The following is a 25288-nucleotide window of genomic DNA, read 5'->3' as shown; positions in this document are numbered from 1 at the left end:
ATCCGATTGGCTGATCCGATCAGCCAATCAGATTGAGCTTGCATTCTATTGGCTGATCGGAACAGCCAATAGAATGCGAGCTCAATCTGATTGGCTGATCGGATCAGCCAATCGGATTGAACTTGATTCTGATTGGCTGATTCCATCAGCCAATCAGAATATTCCTACCTTAATTCCGATTGGCTGATAGAATCCTATCAGCCAATCGGAATTCGAGGGACGCCATCTTGGATGACGTCATTTAAAGGAACCGTCATTCGTCGTTCAGTCGTCGGCCAGGATGGATGTTCCGCGGTGGAGGTCTTCAGGATGCTGCCGCTTCGCTCCGGATGGATGCCGCTTGGATGAAGACTTCAATCGGATGGAAGACCTCTTCTGGCCCGCTTGGATGAAGACTTCAGCCGGATCATGGACCTCTTCAGCCCCCCGCTTGGGCTTGGATCAAGACATCGGAGGAGCTCTTCTGGACCGATCGGTGAACCTGGTATGGTGAAGAGAAGGTAGGATGATCTTCAGGGGCTTAGTGTTAGGTTTATTTAAGGGGGGTTTGGGCTAGATTAGGGGTATGTGGGTGGTGGGTTGTAATGTTGGGGGGGGTATTGTATGTTTTTTTTTACAGGCAAAAGAGCTGAATTTCTTGGGGCATGCCCCGCAAAGGGCCCTGTTCAGGGCTGGTAAGGTAAAAGAGCTTTGAACTTTAGTAATTTAGAATAGGGTAGGGCATTTTTTTATTTTGGGGGGCTTTGTTATTTTATTAGGGGGCTTAGAGTAGGTGTAATTAGTTTAAAATTGTAATATTTTTCTTATGTTTGTAAATATTTTTTTATTTTTTGTAACTTAGTTCTTTTTTATTTTTTTTGTACTTTAGCTAGTTTATTTAATTGTATTTATTTGTAGCAATTGTATTTAATTAATTTATTGATAGTGTAGTGTTAGGTTAATTGTAGGTAATTGTAGGTAGTTTATTTAATTAATTTATTGATAGTCTAGTGTTAGGTTTATTTGTAACTTAGGTTAGGATTTCTTTTACAGGTAAATTTGTAATTATTTTAACTATTTTAGCTATTAAATAGTTCTTAACTATTTAATAGCTATTGTACCTGGTTAAAATAAATACAAAGTTACCTGTAAAATAAATATAAATCCTAAAATAGCTATAATATAATTATAATTTATATTGTAGCTATATTAGGATTTATTTTACAGGTAAGTATTTAGCTTTAAATAGGAATAATTTATTTAATAAGAGTTAATTAATTTCGTTAGATTTAAATTATATTTAACTTAGGGGGGTGTTAGTATTAGGGTTAGACTTAGCTTTAGGGGTTAATACATTTATTAGAATAGCGGCGAGATTCGGTCGGCAGATTAGGGGTTAATAATTGAAGTTAGGTGTCGGCGATGTTAGGGAGGGCAGATTAGGGGTTAATACTATTTATGATAGGGTTAGTGAGGCGGATTAGGGGTTAATAACTTTATTATAGTAGCGCTCAGGTCCGGTCGGCAGATAAGGGGTTAATAAGTGTAGGCAGGTGGAGGCGACGTTGTGGGGGGCAGATTAGGGGTTAATAAATATAATATAGGGGTCGGCGGTGTTAGGGGCAGCAGATTAGGGGTACATAGGGATAATGTAAGTAACGGCGGTTTACGGAGCGGCAGATTAGGGGTTAATAATAATATGCAGGGGTCAGCGATAGCGGGGGCAGCAGATTAGGGGTTAATAAGTGTAAGGTTAGGGGTGTTTAGACTCGGGGTACATGTTAGAGTGTTAAGTGCAGACGTAGGAAGGGTTACCGCATAGCAAACAATGGGGCTGCGTTAGGAGCTGAACGCGGCTTTTTTTGCAGGTGTTTGGTTTTTTTTCAGCTCAAACAGCCCCATTGTTTCCTATGGGGGAATCGTGCACGAGCACGTTTTTAAGGCTGGCCGCGTCCGTAAGCAACTCTGGTATCGAGAGTTGAAGCTGCGTTAGAAATGCTCTACGCTCCTTTTTTGGAGCCTAACGCAGCCTTTATGTGGACTCTCGATACCAGAGTTATTTTTATGGTGCGGCCAGAAAAAAGCCGGCGTTAGTTTTTCGGGTCGTTACCGACAAAACTCCAAATCTAGGCCTTGGGGTTTTGTGTCCCTTTAAGAAGCCTTTTTTTCTGACTTAAATATATTCATCTTAATGGATTTATTACTTTGAATGCACATACCTGATAAAACAACAATCAGGAGTTTTCCATTTGGGGCAAGACAACTTCTGAAGAATTTTATGGTTGCAGGAACATCCTTCACATAATATATCATCTGAAACCAGAAATTATATATAAAGTATATATCTAACAAACACACACACACACACACACACACACACACATATATATATATATATATATATATATATATATATATATATATACACATTTAAATATAAAACAAAGGGTTTTGGCACACATCCACTTGCAAACAATCAAGAATTACCTGCAAAAACACCTATGGTGTTATAGCAAAATAGCGGATAGATTACGATTTTTGCGTTATGAGTGAAAAAGCCTCATAACGCTGCTTCTTCACTATGAGTCTTGCAGGTATAGGTGTACAGCACACTTTTTTGGCCGTAACGCAACGCAACTACTGCACCTTTCAAAAACATAATTTATGCTTACCTGATAAATTTATTTCTCTTGTGGTGTATCCAGTCCACGGATCATCCATTACTTGTGGGATATTCTCCTTCTCAACAGGAAGTTGCAAGAGGATCACCCACAGCAGAGCTGCTATATAGCTCCTCCCCTAACTGCCATATCCAGTCATTCGACCGAAGACAAGCAGAGAAAGGAGAAACCATAGGGTGCAGTGGTGACTGTAGTTTAAAATTAAAAAATACCTGCCTTAAAATGACAGGGCAGGCCGTGGACTGGATACATCACAAGAGAAATAAATTTATCAGGTAAGCATAAATTATGTTTTCTCTTGTAAGGTGTATCCAGTCCACGGATCATCCATTACTTGTGGGATACCAATACCAAAGCTAAAGTACACGGATGAAGGGAGGGACAAGGCAGGTACTTAAACGGAAGGTACCACTGCCTGTAAAACCTTTCTCCCAAAAATAGCCTCCGAAGAAGCAAAAGTATCAAATTTATAGAATTTTGAAAAGGTATGAAGCGAAGACCAAGTCGCCGACTTGCAAATCTGTTCAACAGAAGCCTCATTTTTAAAGGCCCATGTGGAAGCCACAGCTCTAATAGGATGAGCTGTAATCCTTTCAGGAGGCTGCTGGCCAGCAGTCTCATAAGCTAAGCGTATTATACTCCTTAGCCAAAAAGAAAGAGAAGTTGCCGAAGCCTTTTGGCCTCTCCTCTGTCCAGAGTAGACAACAAACAAAGCAGATGTTTGACGAAAATCTTTAGTAGCTTGTAAATAATACTTTAAAGCACGAACCACGTCGATTGTGTAATAGACGTTCCTTCTTTGAAGAAGGATTAGGACACAATGATGGAACAACAATCTCCTGATTGATATTCTTATTAGATACCACCTTAGGTAAAAACCCAGGTTTGGTACGCAGAACTACCTTATCTGCATGGAAGATCAGATAAGGAGAATCACATTGTAAGGCAGATAACTCGGAAACTCTACTAGCTGAGGAAATAGCTACCAAAAAAAGAACTTTCCAAGATAAAAAGTTTGATATCTATGGAATGAAGAGGTTCAAACGGAACCCCCTGAAGAACTTTAAGAACCAAATTTAAGCTCCAAGGTGGAGCAACAGGTTTAAACACAGGCTTGATTCTAACTAAAGCCTGACAAAATGCCTGAACGTCTGGAACATCCGCCAGACGCTTGTGCAAAAGAATAGACAGAGCAGAAATCTGTCCCTTTAAGGAACTAGCTGACAATCCTTTCTCCAATCCTTCTTGGAGAAAAGATAATATCCTGGGAATCCTGACCTTACTCCATGAGTAGCCCTTGGATTCACACCAATAAAGATATTTACGCCATATCTTATGATAGATTTTCCTGGTGACAGGCTTTCGTTCCTGAATTAAGGTATCAATGACTGAATCGGAGAAACCACGCTTTGATAAAATCAAGCGTTCAATCTCCAGGCAGTCAGCCTCAGAGAAATTAGATTTGGATGGTTGAAAGGACCTTGAAGTAGAAGGTCCTGTCTCAGCGGCAGAGTCCATGGTGGAAAGGATGACATGTCCACCAGATCTGCATACCAAGTCCTGCGTGGCCACGCAGGCGCTATAAAGATCACAGATGCTCTCTCCTGCTTGATTTTTGCAATCAGACGAGGGAGCAGAGGAAACGGTGGAAACACATAAGCCAGGTTGAAGGACCAAGGCGCTGCTAGAGCATCTATCAGCGTTGCCTTGGGGTCCCTGGACCTGGATCCGTAACAAGGAAGCTTGGCGTTCTGGTGAGACGCCATGATATCCAGTTTTGGTTCGCCCCAACGATGAACCAATTGTGCAAACAACTCCGGATGGAGTTACCACTCCCCCAGATGAAAAGTCTGTCAACTTAGAAAATCCGCCTCCCAGTTCTCTACACCTGGGATCTGGATAGCTGATAGGTGGCAAGAGTGAATCTCTGCCCAGCGAATTATCTTTGAGACTTCTAACATCGCTAGGGAACTCCTTGTTCCCCCTTGATGGTTGATGTAAGCCACAGTCGTGATGTTGTCTGACTGAAATCTGATGAACCTCACTGTCGCTAGCTGAGGCCAAGCCTGAAGAGCATTGAATATCGCTCTTAGTTCCAGAATGTTTATTGGAAGGAGTGACTCCTCCTCAGTCCACGATCCCTGAGCCATCAGGGAGTTCCAGACTGCACCCCAACCTAGAAGGCTGGCATCTGTTGTTACAATTGTCCAATCTGGCCTGCGATAGGTCATACCTTTGGACAGATGGACCCGAGATAGCCACCAGAGAAGAGAATCCCTGGTCTCTTGGTCCAGATTCAGTAGAGGGGACAAATCTGTGTAATCCCCATTCCACTGACTGAGCATGCAGAGTTGCAGAGGTCTGAGATGTAGGCGTGCAAACGGCACTATGTCCATTGCCGCTACCATTAAGCCGATTACTTCCATGCACTGAGCCACCGAAGGTCGAGGAATGGAATAAAGAACACGGCAGGAATTTAGAAGTTTTGATAACCTGGACCACTGTTCCCTCTAAGGCCAGTTTTGTGAGCGGCCCAGCAGTGAAACAGTTAATTATAGCAATTAACAAACACTACACAATGCAGACTCCAAGGTGTGGTTCCCTTATTAACTATTTCACTGCTGGGCTGCTCACAAAACTAGCCTTAAAGTGAACACTGACCTGGACTCTGTCAGGTAAATTTTTATTTCTACAGAATCTATCAGAGTCCCTAGGAAGGAAACTCTTGTGAGGGGGGATAGAGAACACTTTTCCTTGTTCACTTTACACCCATGCGACCTCAGAAATGCCAACACTATGTCCGTATGAGACTTGGCAATTTGGAAGTTTGACGCCTGAATCAGGATGTCGTCTAAATAAGGGGCCACTGCTATGCCCCGTGGCCTTAGGACCGCCAGAAGCGACCCCAGAACCTTCGTAAAAATTCTTGGGGCTGTAGCTAACCCAAAGGGAAGAGCTATAAACTGGTAGTGCCTGTCTAGGAATGCAAACCTGAGAAACCGATGATGATCTTTGTGTATCGGAATGTGCAGATAAGCATCCTTTAAATCCACTGTAGTCATGTATTGACCCTCCTGGATCATAGGTAGGATGGTATGAATAGTCTCCATCTTGAATGATGGAACTCTGAGGAATTTGTTTAAGATCTTTAGATCCAAAATTGGTCTGACGGTTCCCTCTTTTTTGGGAACCACAAACAGATTTGAGTAAAATCCCTGTCCCTGTTCCTCCTTTGGAACTGGATGGATCACTCCCATAACTAGGAGGTCTTGTACACAGTGTAAGAATGTCTCTCTCTTTATCTGATTTGCAGATAATTGTGAAAGGTGAAATCTCCCTTTTGGGGGTGAAGCCTTGAAGTCCAGTAGATATCCCTGGGATATAATTTCCAACGCCCAGGGATCCTGGACATCTCTTGCCCACGCCTGGGGAAGAGCGAAAGTCTGCCCCCTAGTAGATCCGTTACCGGATAGGGGGCCGTTCTTTCATGCTGTCTTAGAGGCAGCAGCAGGCTTTTTGGCCTGCTTACCTTTGTTCCAGGTCTGGTTAGGTCTCTAGACTGTCTTGGACTGAGCAAAAGTTCCCTCTTGTTTTGCATTAGAGGAAGTTGATGCCGCACTTGCCTTGAAGTTTCGAAAGGCACAGAAATTAGACTGTTTGGCCCTTGATTTGGACCTATCCTGAGGAAGGGCATGACCTTTTCCTCCAGTGATATCAGCAATAATCTCCTTCAAAACAGGCCCGAAAAGGGTCTGACCCTTAAAGGGAATGTTAAGCAGCTTAGATTTTGAATTAACGTCAGCTGACCATGATTTAAGCCATAGCGCTCTGCGCACCTGGATAGCAAAACCAGAATTCTTAGCCGTTAGTTTGGTCAAATGAACAATGGCATCAGAAACAAAAGAATTGGCTAGCTTAAGTGCTCTAAGCTTGTCAAGTATTCCATCCAATGGAGTCGCTACCTGTAAAGCCTCTTCTAGAGACTCAAACCAGAACGCCGCAGCAGCAGTGACAGGAGCAATGCATGCAAGGGGCTGTAGGATAAAACCTTGTTGAATAAACATTTTCTTAAGGTAACCCTCTAACTTTTTATCCATTGGATCTAAGAAAGCACAACTGTCCTCGACAGGGATAGTAGTACGCTTTGCTAGAGTAGAAACTGCTCCCTCCACCTTAGGAACTGTCTGCCATAAGTCCCGTGGTGGCGTCTATTGGAAACATTTTTCTAAAAATAGGAGAGGGAGAGAACGTCACACCTGGTCTATCCCATTCCTTAGTAACTTAGTAAAACATCAGTGCACACCGGAACTGCATAGTATTTATCCAGTCTACACAATTTCTCTGGCACTGCAATTGTATCACAGTCATTCAGAGCAGCTAAAACCTCCCTTGAGTAACACGCGGAGGTGTTCAAGCTTAAATTTAAATGTAGACATATCAGAATCAGGTTGCATCATCTTCCCTGAGTCAGAAACATCACCCACAGAAAGAAGCTCTCCTTCTTCAGCTTCTGCATATTGTGAGGCAGTATCAGACATAGCTCTTAAAGCGTCAGTATGCTCTGTATTTCGTCTAACTCCAGAGCTAAATTCAGGTAGTCTGGCTAATACCACTGACAGTGTATTATCCATGACTGCCGCCATCTTGTAAAGTAAACGCTATGGGCGCCCTAGATGTACTTGGCGCCATTTGAGCGCGAGTCCCTTGAGTGGGAGTCAAAGGATCTGACACGTCGTCAGATTCCTCTGGTGATAAGCCTTTTAAAGACAAAATATGATCTTTATTGCTTAAAGTGAAATCAGTACATTTGGTACACATTATAAGAGGGGGTTCCACCATGGCTTTTAAACATAATGAACAAGGAGTTTCCTCTATGTCAGACATGTTTATACAGACTAGCAATGAGACTAGCAAGCTTGGAAAACATTTTAAATCAAATTAACAAGCAAATATAATAAACGGTACTGTGTCTTTAAGAGAAACAAATTTTGTCAGAATTTGAAAAACAGTGAAAAAAGGCAGTAAATCAAACGAAATTTTTACAGTGTGTATAATAAACTAACAGAGCATTGCACCCACTTGCAAATGGATGATTAACCCCTTAGTTCAAAAAACGGATCAAAAAAACGATATAGACGTTTTTTAACAGTCACACCAAACTGCCACAGCCTTGCTGTGGGCCTGCCTTCCCCAACAAATGATTTTGGAAAGCCTAAGAGCCCTTTAGAGATGTCCTATAGCATTCAGGGGACTCCTGGAGGAAGCTGGATGTCTCAGTCTGTAAAAGTTACTGCACAAAAAAGCTCAAAATTAGGCCCCTCCCACTCATAGTAACACAGTGGAAAGCCTCAGGAAACTGTTTCCAGGCAAATTTAAGCCAGCCATGTGGAAAAAACTAGGCCCCAATAAAGTTTTATCACCAAAGTATATATAAAAACTTTTAAACATGCCAGCAAACGTTTTATATTGTAAATATAAAAGAGTATTACCTCAGAAAGTAAGCATGATACCAGTCGCTATTAAATCACTGTATTAAGGCTTACCTTACATAAATTTGGTATCAGCAGCATTTTCTAGCTTTCACATCTTCTAGAAAAAACTTAACTGCACATACCTCATAGCAGGATAACCTGCACGCCATTCCCCTGCTGAAGTTATCTCTCTCTTCAGTCATGTGTGAGAACAGCAATGGATCTTAGTTACAACCTGCTAAGATCATAGAAATTACAGGCAGATTCTTCTTTTTTTCTGCCTGGAACAAAATAGTACAACTCCGGTACCATTTAAAAATAATAAACTCTTGATTGAAGCAAAATAACAGCTACATTTCACCACTTCTCTCTTACTACCTCCATGCTTGTTGAGAGTTGCAAGAGAATGACTGGATATGGCAGTTAGGGGAGGAGCTATATAGCAGCTCTGCTGTGGGTGATCCTCTTGCAACTTCCTGTTGAGAAGGAGAATATCCCACAAGTAATGGATGATCCGTGGACTGGATACACCTTACAAGAGAAAAGTCCTTTTTCAATGGGACTTCCATAGTGCCAGTATTGCGAGTTTTGCCTGGGAGGCCAAAAAGTGAGCGGTAAAGCCTATACCGACAAGATTCGTACCGCCATCTAAAGTCACTACTTATGAGTTTTATGCTACAAAGCTGTAGCATAAAACTCATAACTAAAGTGTTAGAAAGTACACTAAACATCCATAAACTACCTATTAACCCCTAAACCAAGGCCCTCCCGCATTGCTAACACTAAAATAAAATTATTAACCCCTAATCTGCCGCTCCGGACATCGCTGCCACTATAATAAACATATTAACCCCTAAACCTCCCGCATCGCAAACACTAGTTAAATATTATTAACCCCTAATCTGCCGCCCCAAACCCTAAGCTAACTAGTAGATACATTGTATATAGCTTAGGGTTTATTTTTATTTTACAGGCAAGTTTGTATTTATTTTAACTAGGTAGAATAGTTACTAAATAGTTATTAACTATTTACTAACTACATAGCTAAAATAAATACAAATTTACCTGTAAAATAAAACCTAACCTGAGTTACACTAACACCTAACATTACACAACAATGAAATAAATTATATAAATTAAATACAATTACCTAAATTGCAAAAAAAACCCCACTAAATTACACAAAATAAAAACAAATTATCACATATTTAAACTAATTACACCTAATCTAATAGCCCTATCAAAATAAAAAAGTCCCCCCAAAATAAAAAAAAAAACCTATCCTAAACTAAACTATCAATAGCCCTTAAAAGCGCCTTTTGCGGGAGCATTGCCCCAAAGAAATTAGCTCTTTTACCTGTAAAAAAACATACAAACAACCCCCCAACAGTAAAACCCACCACCCACACAACCAACCCCCAAATAAAATCCTAACTAAAAAAACCTAAGCTCCCCATTGCCCTGAAAAGGGCATTTGGATGGGCATTGCCCTTAAAAGGGCATTTAGCTCTATTGCTGCCCAAACCCTAACCTAAAAATAAAACCCACCCAATAAACCGGGAGAAGCCGAGAGAAGTCTTCATCCAAGCCGGCAGAAGTGGTCCTACAGATGGGCAGAAGTCTTCATCCAGACGGCATCTTCTATCTTCATCCATCCGGCGCGGAGCGGGTCCATCTTCAAGACATCCGGCACGGAGCATCCTCTTCAAATGAAGTCTTCTTCCCGAATGAATGTTTCTTTAAGTGACGTCATCCAAGATGGTGTCCCTTGAATTCCGATTGGCTGATAGAATTCGATCAGCCAATCAGAATTAAAGGTGAAAAAAATCCTATTGGCTGATGAAATCAGCCAATAGGATTGAGCTTCAATCCTATTGGCTGATCCAATCAGCCAATAGGATTGAGTTCGCATTCTATTAGCTGATTGGAACATTCAATAGAATTCAAGCTCAATCCTATTGGCTGATTGGATCAGCAAATAGGATTGAAGCTCAATCTTATTGGCTGCTTGCATCAGCCAATAGGATTTTTTCACCTTTAATTCCGATTGGCTGATAGAAATCTATCAGCCAATTGGAATTCAAGGGACGCCATCTTGGATGACGTCACTTAAAGAAACATTCATTCGGGAAGAAGACTTTGTTTGAAAAGGATGCTCCGTGCTTGATGTCTTGAAGATGGACCCGCTCCACGCTGGATGGATGAAGATAGAAGATGCTGTCTGGATGAAGACTTCTGCCCATCTGGAGGACCACTACTGCTGGCTTGGATGAAGACTTCTCCCGGCTTCGTTGAGGACTTCTTGCTGCTTCGTTGAGGACTTCTCCCGGCTTCGTTGAGGATGGATGTCAGCTCTTCAAAACTGTAAGGGGATCATCGAGGGTTAGTGTTAGGTTTTTTTAAGGGTTTATTGGGTGGGTTTTATTTTTAGGTTAGGGTTTGGGCACTGAAAAAGAGCTAAATGCCGTTATCCAAATCCCCTTTTCAGGGCAATGGGGAGCTCAGGTTTTTTTAGTTAGGATTTTATTTGGGGGGTTGGTTGTGTGGGTGGTGGGTTTTACTGTTGGGGGGTGTTTGTATTTTTTTTTTACAGGTAAAAGAGCTGATTTCTTTGGGGCAATGTCCCACAAAAGGCCCTTTTAAGGTCTATTGGCAGCTTAGTTTAGGCTAGGTTTTTTTTATTTTGGGGGGGCATTTTTATTTTGATAGGGCTATTAGATTAGGTGTAATTAGTTTAAATATTTGATAATTTCTTTTTTATTTTGTGTAATTTAGTGTTTTGTTTTTTTTTGTAATTTAGGTAATTTTATTTTATTTAGGTAATTTATTTAATTGTAGGGTAAGGTTAGGTGTTAGTGTAAGACAGGTTAGGTTTTATTATACAGGTAAATTTGAATTTATTTTAGCTAGGTAGTTAGTAAATATTTAATAACTATTTAGTAACTATTCTACCTAGTTAAAATAAATCCAAACTTGCCTGTAAAATAAAAATAAACCCTAAGCTAGATACAATATAACTATTAGTAGCTAGCTTAGGGTTTATTTTATAGGTAAGTAAGTAAGTATAGGTAAGTATTTAGTTTTAAATAGGAATATTTTAGGTAATGATAGTAATTTTTATTTAGATTTATTTTAATTTAAGTTATTTAAGTTAGTGGGTGTTAGGGCTAGGGTTAGACTTAGGTTTAGGGGTTAATAAATTTAGTATAGTGGCGGCGACGTTGGGGGCGGCAGATTAGGGGTTAATAATATTTAACTAGTGTTAGCGATGCGGGAGTGCGGTGGTTTAGGGGTTAATATGTTTATTATAGTGACAAAAATATCCAGAGAGGCAGATTAGAGGTTAATAAGTATAATGTAGGTGTCAGCGATGTCGGGGACGGCAGATTAGGGGTTAATACTATTTAACTAGTGTTTGCGATGCGGGAGTGTGGTGGTTTAGGGGTTAATATGTTTATTTTAGTGGCGGCGATGTCGGGAGCAGCATATTAGGGGTTAATAAGTATAATGTAGGTGTTGGCGATGTCGGGGATGGCAGATTAGGGGTTAATAATATTTAACTAGTGTTTGCGATGCGGGAGTGCGGTGGTTTAGGGGTTAATATGTTTATTCTAGTGGCGGCAATGTCGGGAGCGGCAGATTAGGGTTAATAATTTTATTTTAGTGTTTGCGATGCGGGAGGGCCTCGGTTTTGGGGTTAATAGGTAGTTTATGGGTGTTAGTGTACTTTTTAACACTTTAGTTATGAGTTTTATGCTACAGCTTTGTAGTATAAAACTCATAATTACTGACTTTAGAATGCGTTATGAATCTTGCGGGATAGGCTGCACCGCTCACTTTTTGGCCTTCCAGAAAAAGCTTGTAATATCGGCGCTATGGAAGTCCCATTGAAAAAAGAATTTACGCAAATTGCGTAAGTTAATTTGCGGTATGGCCAAAAAAGTGTTCAGTGTCCCTAAACCTGAAAGGCTCGTAATACCAGCGGTAGTGAAAAAACAGCTTTATGAGCCTTAACGCTGCTTTTTTACTCATACCGCAAAACTCGTAATCTAGCCGTTAGGTGTAAACATAACTTTTCTTTCCCCATAGGAATCAATGGGGCTGCGTTACGGAGCTTTACGCTCCTTTATTGCAGGTGTTAGGCTTTTTTTTAGCCGGTCTCTCCCCATTGATGCCTATGGGGAAATCGTGCACGAGCACGTAAAACCAGCTCAAAGCAGCGCTGGTATTTGTGTGCGGAATGGAGCTCAACGCTGCCATATTGCCTGCTAACGCCAGGTTTTTGCAAACCTGTAATAGCAGCACTATAGGGAGGTGAGCGGTGACAATAACTTGCAAATTATTACCGAGCCGCTCATAACGCAAAGCTTGTAATCTGGCCGTAGGTATCTTTCTCAAACAATACTCTTTATAGCTAGTTACAAACTTAAAAGGTGTCCTAATGTTAAAACTACAATACTTTGCCTTTATAGGCTGAATCATGTCTGCCTTTTCTCTTTATATCAGCATGAGACTCCCTGGTTGCATATACTAGTCTAATACACCTGAGCATGGGTCACAGACTCTTTAGTATAACAAAGGTGACTTGAGTTCTTCACAAACTGACAATTTGCTTTTTTATTTTTCTCTTCCCTCTAAAGTTAGTGAGCGTGGGGTTGATTTTAATTGTTCGTTTGATTAGGTGAAGTATAAAATTGAAAAGTAGTTGTATTAGATACATTTTAATTTGCCTTTATTAATTAAATAATGTGCATAGAATTTATATTGAATGTCCTTTCACATTTTTATTATGCTTTATTTGAACATTTTATTTAATTCCTACAAATGTTTTCAAACAAATATACATTTTAAAAGATTTGGAAAAAGGAAACCAAATAATTCCAACAAATCAATAAAGATTAACTTTAAAAAATACAATTAAGGCTAGATTACAAGTGGTGCACTATAATTAACATGCACGTGTATTACAAGTTGGAAGTAAACATGTTCACTTGAGTGCAATTGAACATGCGCTGGGATAGCGGCTCTGATTAATAAAAATGTTAATACAAATTTTCTATAAGGGTTTAAAGTTATATGGTATATGGCCATGTATTATACATATTCATATATGTCTAAATAAGTGTGTGTGTATATATACAGTATATATATATATATATATATATATATATATATATATATATTCTTCAAATATGTGCAAACAATTTAACAATTTTTTGTATTTAAAACTACCTAAATTGTTATAATATGTTACCACAAAGTTGCTGTTATTATGGCTAATGTGAGAACGAATGGCTCTACTTGTTACATCTGAGCAATAAAAAACATTGTTTCAATTTCACCTAAGATATTTTCACCAATCCGAATTATGGGCTGAGTTTAAATAGAACGCACATGGAACTGCTAAGTATACGCCCTGAGGAAGCCCCAATGACGCTCGGTCACATGGGGGGTGAAACGGCCGTTGGCATGTGACGTCATTTTGCACAGCTGAGATCCAGCCCCTGAGTGTTACTCAATGCAACACACAGCTTTTCAACCACAGCAGCAAGCAGGCACCGCATCTGGATTTTCACCACCCTAACAAAGGAGGAGGATTTCAAGCGCCAGAAGTCATTTGTAAAGAATTCACGGACTTACGAGTCTAAAATGGAATGTACTGTCTGGGATTAATGAAATGTACTAAACTGTACACATTACAGCTTGAACAAGGCTACAGCGGATTTGAAGAGTTTGCTACTATCAAATTCCTTAATAGCTCATATTGCTTGCTCTATATATGTGGTTCTTATAAATGCTGCATCTTCACATTTACTACTAGAGAAACATAGATCCCCAAACAGTACCAAGGTAGCAGGTACGTTTTTGCAATATTGGTGCTACCCTCTGGTGTTGTTTCTTGAACATAGAGTGTAAAATGTTAAGCATGTAACTAATTGCTTTACCTAATTGCTAAGTATATAAGTGACTGGCATAGATCCTCAGATTATTCTCAAGGTAACAAGTTTCCCAGTTTGTTTTGGTTATCCCCTGAGTGAGGTGTTGCCATTTTCACTTGTGTATTTTGAGTTATTTTGCATAGATCCCCAATATTATCCATGGTAGCAGATCCCTGTAGTTATACATTGCTACCCGCTGGTAGGGGTGTTGCTTAATAATTCTTTAGCCTAATTTTAGGTTTCTATTTGTATCGTGTTTACTCACAGTGAGCTGGCCAGCTTTATCTATGCATTTAATGTACACATTGTATATTTAAACGTATGTGTTTTTTTGTTATTTTGTTTGCACAAATAACAGAATTTATGCTTACCTGATAAATTACTTTCTCCAACGTTGTGTCCGGTCCACGGCGTCATCCTTACTTGTGGGATATTCTCTTCCCCAACAGGAAATGGCAAAGAGTCCCAGCAAAGCTGGTCACATGATCCCTCCTAGGCTCCGCCCAGCCCAGTCATTCGACCGACGGACAGGAGGAAATATATATAGGAGAAACCATATGATACCGTGGTGACTGTAGTTAGAGAAAATAATTCATCAGACCTGATTAAAAAACCAGGGCGGGCCGTGGACCGGACACACCGTTGGAGAAAGTAATTTATCAGGTAAGCATAAATTCTGTTTTCTCCAACATTGGTGTGTCCGGTCCACGGCGTCATCCTTACGTGTGGGAACCAATACCAAAGCTTTAGGACACGGATGAAGGGAGGGAGCAAATCAGGTCACCTAAATGGAAGGCACCACGGCTTGCAAAACCTTTCTCCCAAAAATAGCCTCCGAAGAAGCAAAAGTATCAAATTTGTAAAATTTGGCAAAAGTGTGCAGTGAAGACCAAGTCGCTGCCGTACATATCTGGTCAACAGAAGCCTCGTTCTTGAAGGCCCATGTGGAAGCCACAGCCCTAGTGGAGTGAGCTGTGATTCTTTCAGGAGGCTGCCGTCCGGCAGTCTCATAAGCCAATCGGATAATGCTTTTAAGCCAAAAGGAAAGAGAGGTAGAAGTCGCTTTTTGACCTCTCCTTTTACCAGAATAAACAACAAACAAGGAAGATGTTTGTCTGAAATCTTTAGTAGCCTCTAAATAGAATTTTAGAGCACGGACTACGTCCAAATTGTGTAACAAACGTTCCTTCTTTGAAACTGGATTCGGACACAAAGAAGGTACAACTATCTCCTGGTTAATATTTTTGTTGGAAACAACTTTCGGAAGAAAACCAGGCTTAGTACGCAAAACCACCTTATCTGCATGGAACACCAAATAGGGCGGAGAACACTGCAGAGCAGATAACTCTGAAACTCTTCTAGCAGAAGAAATTGCAACCAAAAACAAAACTTTCCAAGATAATAACTTAATATCTACGGAATGTAAGGGTTCAAACGGAACCCCTTGAAGAACTGAAAGAACTAGATTTAGACTCCAGGGAGGAGTCAAAGGTCTGTAAACAGGCTTGATCCTAACCAGAGCCTGAACAAATGCTTGAACATCTGGCACAGCTGCCAGTCTTTTGTGAAGTAAAACAGATAAAGCAGAGATCTGTCCCTTCAGAGAACTTGCAGATAATCCTTTCTCCAAACCTTCTTGTAGAAAGGATATAATCTTAGGAATTTTTATCTTGTTCCATGGGAATCCTTTAGATTCACACCAACAGATATATTTTTTCCATATTTTATGGTAAATTTTTCTAGTTACAGGCTTTCTAGCCTGAATCAGAGTATCTATTACAGAATCTGAAAACCCACGCTTTGATAAAATCAAGCGTTCAATCTCCAAGCCGTCAGTTGGAGGGAAACCAGATTCGGATTTTCGAATGGACCCTGAACAAGAAGGTCCTGTCTCAAAGGTAGCTTCCATGGTGGAGCCGATGACATATTCACCAGGTCTGCATACCAAGTCCTGCGTGGCCACGCAGGAGCTATCAAGATCACCGAGGCCCTCTCTTGATTGATCCTGGCTACCAGCCTGGGGATGAGAGGAAACGGTGGGAATACATAAGCTAGGTTGAAGGTCCAAGGTGCTACTAGTGCATCTACTAGGGTCGCCTTGGGATCCCTGGATCTGGACCCGTAGCAAGGAACCTTGAAGTTCTGACGAGACGCCATCAGATCCATGTCTGGAATGCCCCATAATTGAGTTATTTGGGCAAAGATTTCCGGATGGAGTTCCCACTACCCCGGATGGAATGTCTGACGACTCAGAAAATCCGCTTCCCAATTTTCCACTCCTGGGATGTGGATCGCAGACAAGTGGCAGGAGTGATCCTCCGCCAATTGAATTATCTTGGTCACTTCTTTCATCGCCAGGGAAGTCCTTGTTCCCCCCTGATGATTGATATATGCAACGGTCGTCATGTTGTCTGACTGAAACCTTATGAATTTGGTAGTTGAGGCCAAGCTCTGAGAGCATTGAATATCGCTCTCAGTTCCAGAATGTTTTTCGGGAGAAGAGACTCTACTAGGCTGGCGTCGGTCGTGACAATGACCCACTCTGGTCTGCGGAAGCTCATTCCCTGTGACAGATTGTCCAGGGTCAGCCACCAACGGAGTGAATCTCTGGTCTTTTGATCTACTTGAATCGTCGGAGACAAGTCTGTATAATCCCCATTCCACTGTCTGAGCATGCACAGTTGTAATGGTCTTAGATGAATTCGTGCAAAAGGAACTATGTCCATTGTTGCAACCATCAATCCTATTACTTCCATGCACTGCGCTATGGAAGGACGAGGAACAGAATGAAGTACTTGACAAGAGCTTAGAAGTTTTGATTTTCTGACCTCTGTCAGAAAAATCCTCATTTCTAAGGAATCTATTATTGTTCCCAAGAAGGGAACTCTTGTTGACGGGGACAGAGAACTTTTTTCTTTGTTCACCTTCCATCCGTGAGATCTGAGAAAGGCTAGGACGATGTCCGTATGAGCCTTTGCTTTTGACAGGGACGACGCTTGAATCAGGATGTCGTCCAAGTAAGGTACTACTGCAATGCCCCTTGGTCTTAGAACCGCTAGAAGGGACCCTAGTACCTTTGTGAAAATCCTTGGAGCAGTGGCTAATCCAAATGGAAGTACCATAAACTGGTAATGCTTGTCCAGAAAAGCGAACCTTAGGAACTGATGATGTTCCTTGTGGATAGGAATATGTAGGTACGCATCCTTTAAATCCACGGTAGTCATAAATTGATTTTCCTGGATAGTAGGTAGGATCGTTCGAATAGTTTCCATTTTGAACGATGGTACCCTGAGAAATTTGTTTAGGATCTTTAGATACAAAATTGGTCTGAATGTTCCCTCTTTTTTGGGAACTATGAACAGATTGGAATAAAATCCCATTCCTTGTTCTCTTATTGGAACTGGATGTATCACTCCCATCTTTAACAGGTCTTCTACACAATGTAAGAATGCCTGTCTCTTTATTTGGTTTGAAGATAATTGAGACCTGTGGAACCTTCCCCTTGGGGGTAGTTCCTTGAATTCCAGGAGATAACCTTGAGAAACTATTTCTAGCGCCCAAGGATCCTGAACATCTCTTGCCCAAGCCTGAGCAAAGAGAGAAAGTCTGCCCCCCACTAGATCCGGTCCCGGATCGGGGGCTATCCCTTCATGCTGTTTTGGTAGCAGTGGTAGGCTTCTTGGCCTGCTTACCCTTGTTCCAGCCTTGCATTGGTTTCCAGGCTGGTTTGGGTTGTGAAGTATTACCCTCTTGCTTAGAGGATACAGAATTAGAGACTGGTCCGTTTCTGCGAAAGGGACGAAAATTAGGCTTATTATTAGCCTTAAAAGACCTATCCTGTGGGAGGGCGTGGCCCTTTCCCCCAGTGATGTCTGAAATAATCTCTTTCAAATCAGGTCCAAATAATGTTTTACCTTTGAAAGGAATGTTAAGCAACTTTGTCTTGGAAGACACATCCGCTGACCAAGACTTTAGCCAAAGCACTCTGCGCGCCACGACAGCAAACCCTGAATTTTTTGCCGCTAATCTAGCTAATTGCAAAGCGGCATCTAAAACAAAAGAGTTAGCCAATTTAAGTGCTTGAACTCTGTCCATAACCTCCTCATACGAAGATTCTTTACTGATCGATTTTTCTAGTTCCTCGAACCAGAAACACGCTGCCGTAGTGACAGGAACAATGCATGAAATTGGTTGTAGTAGGTAACCTTGCTATACAAAAATCTTTTTAAGCAAACCCTCTAATTTCTTATCCATAGGATCTTAGAAAGCACAACTATCTTCGATAGGAATAGTAGTGCGTTTGTTTAGAGTAGAAACCGCCCCCTTGACCTTGGGGACTGTCTGCCATAAGTCCTTTCTGGGGTCGACTATAGGAAATAATTTCTTAAATATAGTGGGGGGAACAAAAGGTATGCCGGGCCTTTCCCACTCTTTATTTACTATGTCCGCCACCCGCTTTGGTATAGGAAAAGCGTCGGGGGCACCGGAACCTCTAGGAACTTGTCCATCTTACATAATTTCTCTGGAATTACCAAATTGTCACAATCATCCAGAGTAGATAACACCTCCTTAAGCAGTGCGCAGAGAGGTTCTAATTTAAATTTAAATGTCACAACATCAGGTTCAGCTTGATGAGAAATTTTTCCTGAATCTGAAATTTCTCCATCAGACAAAACCTCCCTCATGGCCCCTTGAGATTGGTGTGAGGGTATGTCAGAACAGTTATCATCAGCGTCCTCTTGCTCTTCAGTGTTTAAAACAGAGCAATCGCGCTTTCTCTGATAAGTAGGCATTTTGGATAAAAGATTTGCTATGGAGTTATCCATTACAGCCGTTAATTGTTGCATGGTAATAAGTATTGGCACACTAGATGTACTAGGGGCCTCCTGTGTGGGCATAACTGGTGTAGACACAGTAGGGGATGATGTAGTATCATGTTTACTCCCCTCATTTGAGGAATCATCTTGGGCAATATCATTATCTGTTGCATTACTGTCCTTACTTTGTTTGGACACTATGGCACAATTATCACATAAATTTAAATGGGGAGACACATTGGCTTTCATACATATAGAACATAGCTTATCTGATGGTACAGACATGTTAAACAGGCTTAAACTTGTCAACAAAGCACAAAAAACGTTTTAAAATAAAACCGTTACTGTCACTTTAAATTTCAAACTGAAAACACTTTATTACTGAATATGTGAAAAAGTATGATGGAATTGTTCAAAATTCACCAAAATTTCACCACAGTGTCTTAAAGCATTAAAAGTATTGCACACCAAATTTCAGAGCTTTAACCCTTAAATTAATGGAACCGGAGCCATTTTTACATTTAACCCCTATACAGTCCCAGAATGAGGCTCTGTCTATAACTAGAAAGGCCCCCATCTGAAAAAGGTGTCCAACACAGTGCCTGCCGTTTTTCTAAACGTTCCCCAAGATTATAATACCAATAATTAGTTAGAATCTGCATAATATGCCTAGTAAAGCAATTGTTTTAGCCCAGAAAAATGTCTACCAGTTTTTAAGCCCTTTTTGAAGCCCTTTATTCTTTTATGTTTAACTAAGAAAATGGCTTACCGGTCCCCATGAGGGGAAATGACAGCCTTCCAGCATTACATGGTCTTGTTAGAAATATGGCTAGTCATACCTTAAGCAGAAAAGACTGCTAACTGTTTCCCCCAACTGAAGTTACTTCATCTCAACAGTCCTATGTGGAAACAGCAATCGATTTTAGTTACTGTCTGCTAAAAATCATCTTCCTCTTACAAACAGAAATCTTCATCCTTTTCTGTTTCAGAGTAAATAGTACATACCAGCACTATTTTAAAATAACAAACACTTGATAGAAGAATAAAACTACAAAAAACTCTTAACCATCTCCGTGGAGATGTTGCCTGTGCAACGGCAAAGAGAATGACTGGGGTGGGCGGAGCCTAGGAGGGATCATGTGACCAGCTTTGCTGGGACTCTTTGCCATTTCCTGTTGGGGAAGAGAATATCCCACAAGTAAGGATGACGCCGTGGACCGGACACACCAATGTTGGAGAAATTAAATTTTACTAATACTTAATTTTGTGTGGTTTTCGTTTAGGGGACCCAGAAGTTATTTGGTTGCGCGAAAGCTTTGAACACCTGCTCTTAATAAATTTAATAAATTTCTTCGAATGTGTCAGTGACTTAATTATTTTATAATTTTATGGAGTGCTGAAATCCCTGTCTTTTTTGGAGAGAACACTACTGTGTCCTCTTCAATATTTCTCTCTAAGTACTTAAAGGGCCACTAAACCCAAAATCTTTCTTTCATGATTCAGATAGAGAATAGAAATTTAAACAACATTACAATTTACTTCTATTATTTATTTTGCTTCATTTTTTATATATCCTTAGTTGAAGAAAAAGCAATGCACATGGTGAGCCAATTACACGAGGCTTCTATGTGCAGCAACCAATCAGCAGCTGCTGAGCATATCTAGATATGCTTTTCTGCAAAAAATATCAAGAGAATAAAACAAATTAGATAATATAAGTAAATTAGAAAGATGTTTAAAATTGCATTCTCTTTCTAAATCGTGAAAGAAAAAATGTGGGTGTCATGTCCCTTTAAAGTAAATATATATATATAAATACTTATAAGCATATTCTTATCAGCAGGAATCCTAAGAACCAGGGTGCAGAAGTAGTCAAATATGCATCCACACTATGGATTTAAGCACAGCAGCAAAGGTTTATTCAGTGATGTTTCAGGGTTTGAGGAAGGGTTGTAAACCCTGAAAAATCACTGAATAAACCTTTACTGTGCTTAAATCCAGCAAGTGTGATTTTTTGGATGAATATATATATATATATATATATATATATATATATATATATATATATATATATACACACAGTATATATACAGTATATATACACAGTTATGGCCAAAAATATTGGCACCCAACATTTCTGACAGAAAATGCACCACTTTTCCCAGAAAATTGTTGCAATTACAAATGCTTAGATATTCTCATGTTTATTTCTTTTGTTTGTATTGGTATGACACAAAAAAGTGGAGAAATAAAAGCCAAATCTGACACAAAATTATTGGCACCTTCTCAAAATTAAAAGAAATAATTGCAATCCAATTTTGTGTTGCTCCTGTAATTTGTAATTAAACTCACCTGTATCAATTAAAAGGTACTGACAATATAGAAATCACACCGGCAACCAGTTAAAATGGTGAAAAATGTACTCAATCTTTCCGAGGAAGCCAAAATCCTTTTGTGAAAATGTGCTGTGGACAGAGGAAACTAAATTACAGTTTTTTGGTAAAGCCCATCATTCTACTGTTTTCAGAAAAAGAAATTAGGCTTTTAAAGAAAAGAATACAGTAATACAGTCAAACATGGAGGGCCACTGATATTTTGGAGCTGTTTTGCTGCTTCAGGCACTGGATGCACGGCATTATGAAATCTGAAGACTACCAAACATTTCTGTGGTGCAATATAGGGCCCGGTGTCAGAAAGTTGGGTCTCTGTCAGAGGTCATGGGTCTTACAGCAGGGCAATGACCCAAAGCACACGTCAAAAAACACCCAGAAATGGTTTAAGACAAAGTGCTGGAGAGTACTGAACTAACCAGCAATGAGTCCAGATCTCAATCCCATGGAGCACCTGTGGAGAGATCTCAAAACAGCAGTTGGGTAAAGGAACCCTTCCAATCTGAGAGACCTGGAGCAGTTGGCGAAAGAAGAGTGGTCCAAAATTCTAGTAGAGAGGTGTAAGAAACTCATTGATGGCTACAGGAAGCGATTGAGTTCATTTATTTTTTCCAAGGGGTGTGCCACAAAATATTAAATTGAGCATGCCAATAATTTTGTGCAGTCTATTTTTAGAGTTTTGCATGGAATGTGTCAGATTTGGCTTTTTTTCTTCACTTTTTTGTGTCATACCAATACAAACAAAAGAAATAAACATGAGAATGCTTAAACATTTTTTAATATAATTGCAGCAATTTCCTGGGCGAAGTGGTGCATTATCTGACATAAATGCAGTGGTGTCAATATTTTTGGCCATGACTGTATATATATATATATATATATATATATATACACAACAACTTGGGGGGTGGGGTGAAAAGTGAGTATAAAATCCTCTACCAAGCACAAAATGTAAAGAAAATAACTCATTGTGTAGTTCATTTAACAAATGTAAACAAGTCAAGAGGCTTGCTTTTCCCATAGAAAACCTCTGGATACATTGTTTCCAACGCAGCAAAGGTTTGCCTCCTGACTTGCTTAGATTTGTTAAATGAACTACAAAATGAGTTATTATATATATATATATATATATATATATATATATATATATATATATATATATATATATATATATATATATATATATATATATATATATATATATATATATATATATACACACACACACACACACACATGTGTATATTCATACATATATTCACATGTAAATACATATATACATAGACACACACACTTTGGAACCATTTGCACTCAAATACCTGGAAAGATGAAAAATCATAATTCAATTATAATATATAATAATGTGTTTTACTGTGTATTTACTGTCAATGTTTTACTTTCCAATGTTCTTTGTATTTTTAAATTGATATTCCTATTTATATTTGTATATATCTAAACCTGTATATATTCATATAGATATATATTTTACAATAAAAGCTTCATATATATATATATATATATATATATATATATATATATATATATATATATATATACGTATATATTTAAAAATAAAAAGAATGATGTTTTCTATGTGAAGAAAATTGGAATGTGAAATATGCATAATTCACTTAAGGTTTAGCACTGTAGGTCTATATCCGTGTTGAGTGTAATATGAGCGCTAACCTGCAAACACAAAACTTTACTTCCGGCAGTGTTAGTACTCAGCAAAAGCATTAAACATAGCTCCACTTGTAATCTAGCTCTTAGTTGTTATTGGTGTTTTTCCAAATGTATTAGTAAGACATACAATATGATTTTTTTAATAAATAATACATAACAGATTTACTTTGAATTTTGCAGGGAGATAGACCATGATGAAATGATATATAGCTCTCTTAAAAAAAAAAAAAAAAGTTACCTGGATCATATGAATAAAATCAAATTGTTTTATTTCTTTCCTCTGTTTTATTTCTGTCTCATATTCACTAGTATCTTTCTTATGCCAGGAAAAGGTAACATTGTCAATGTTTTGTGTCTTTGAAACATTGTCTGAAAGAGATGAAAAATCAAATATCATTCATTTTAAAATGTTTGCACTATTTATAGTGCTTAAAGGTACAGTAAGGTCAAAATTAAACTTTAATGGTTCAGACAGAGCATGTCATTTTAAATAACTTACCAATTTACTTATATTATCAATTTTGCTTACCTCAGAAAAAGCAAAACCGTACTTGCATGCTCTGTCTGCCATAATAGTTTAAATTAGACTTTACTGTCCCGTTAAATAAACACTTTGATCTTGTCCAAAAGGCTAAGGACTATCATTTTACATATGTTAAAAATAAATAATTCAATAGAAATAACCTGTAAATGAGCATGTATATAAACCAATATACTAGATCCACTCACAGTGAACAGGAATAAACCAGTTGTTAAAAAAAAAGCAGTCTATCTAGTGTGAATAGGTTGCAGATTTAGAAATGTAAAGGTTGAATAGAGAAGCTGGACACCAAGTAAAAAAACAAAAAAGGGACGTGTCCTCTATCATCTATCGAACAGCTGTCCCCATTTAATTTTCTTGCAGCACTTTAAAATCCATGCTATACTTTAAGGCAGCCCAGAGCATCATTGCACTAGCTTGAAGGAATCCATGTTTTAAACTGATATTTGATGCAAAAAAACATAATTTATGCTTACCTGATAAATTTATTTCTCTTGTGGTGTATCCAGTCCATGGATCATCCATTACTTGTGGGATATTCTCCTTCCCAACAGGAAGCTGCAAGAGGATCACCCACAGCAGAGCTGTCTATATAGCTCCTCCCCTTAACTGCCACTACCAGTCATTCGACCAAAGACAAGCAAGAGAAAGGAGAAACTATAGGGTGCAGTGGTGACTGTAGTTTAAAAATAAAAAACACCTGCCTTAAAATGACAGGGTGGGCCGTGGACTGGATACACCACAAGAGAAATAAATTTATCAGGTAAGCACAAATTATGTTTTCTCTTGTAAGGTGTATCCAGTCCACGGATCATCCATTACTTGTGGGATACCAATACCAAAGCTATAGGACACGGATGAAGGGAGGGACAAGGCAGGCGCTTAAACGGAAGGCACCACTGCCTGTAAGACCTTTCTCCCAAAAATAGCCTCCGAAGAAGCAAAAGTATCAAATTTGTAGAATTTAGAAAAAGTATGAAGCGAAGACCAAGTCGCCGCCTTACAAATCTGTTCAACAGAAGCCTCATTCTTAAAAGCCCATGTGGAAGCTACCGCTCTAGTAGAATGAGTCGTAATTCTTTCAGGAGGCTGCTGGCCAGCAGTCTCATAAGCTAAGCGGATTATACTTCTTAGCCAAAAAGAGAGAGAAGTTGCCGAAGCCTTTTGGCCTCTTCTCTGTCCAGAGTAGACAACAAACAATGCAGATGTTTGACGAAAATCTTTAGTAGCTTGTAAATAAAACTTTAAAGCACGAACCACGTCAAGATTGTGTAATAGACATTCCTTCTTCGAAGAAGGATTAGGACACAGTGACGGAACATCAATCTCCTGATTGAAATTCTTATTAGATACCACCTTAGGTAGAAAACCAGGTTTGGTACGTAACACTACCTTATCCACATGGAAAATGAGATAAGGGGAATCACATTGTAAAGCAGATAACTACGAAACTCTTCGAGCTGAGGAGATAGCTACTAAAAATAGAACTTTCCAAGATAAGAGCTTAATATCTATGGAATGCAAAGGTTCAAACGGAACCCCTTGAAGAACTTTAAGAACTAAATTTAAACTCCATGGTGGAGCAACAGGTTTAAACACAGGCTTGATTCTAACCAGAGACTGACAAAATGCCTGAACATCTGGAACCTCAGCCAGACGTTTGTGCAAAAGAATAGACAGAGCAGAAATCTGTCCCTTTAAGGAACTAGCTGACAAACCCTTCTCCAATCCTTCTTGGAGAAAAGATAACATCCTAGGAATCCTGACCTTACTCCATGAGTAACCCT

At 39.4% G+C, this 25288-nt stretch overlaps 1 protein-coding gene across 1 annotated transcript in view; it reads right to left on the bottom strand.

The window, feature by feature from the left end:
• LOC128645335 (histamine N-methyltransferase-like) overlaps positions 1–25288 on the bottom strand; it is a 96113-nt gene that overhangs the window by 7914 nt on the left and 62911 nt on the right. The window contains exons 5-6 of the mRNA XM_053698258.1: positions 23199–23329; positions 2199–2292 (exon numbers count right to left, since the gene is read on the bottom strand). Of these exons, the coding sequence (XP_053554233.1) occupies positions 2199–2292; positions 23199–23329 (225 nt within the window). The remainder of the gene's footprint in view (positions 1–2198; positions 2293–23198; positions 23330–25288) is intronic.

The sequence above is a fragment of the Bombina bombina genome, chromosome 1, assembly GCF_027579735.1.
Source record: "Bombina bombina isolate aBomBom1 chromosome 1, aBomBom1.pri, whole genome shotgun sequence".
Classification (NCBI taxonomy): domain Eukaryota; kingdom Metazoa; phylum Chordata; class Amphibia; order Anura; family Bombinatoridae; genus Bombina; species Bombina bombina.
The sequence above is the reverse complement of the archived record's forward strand: the minus strand, read 5'-3'. Positions and strand labels throughout refer to the sequence as shown.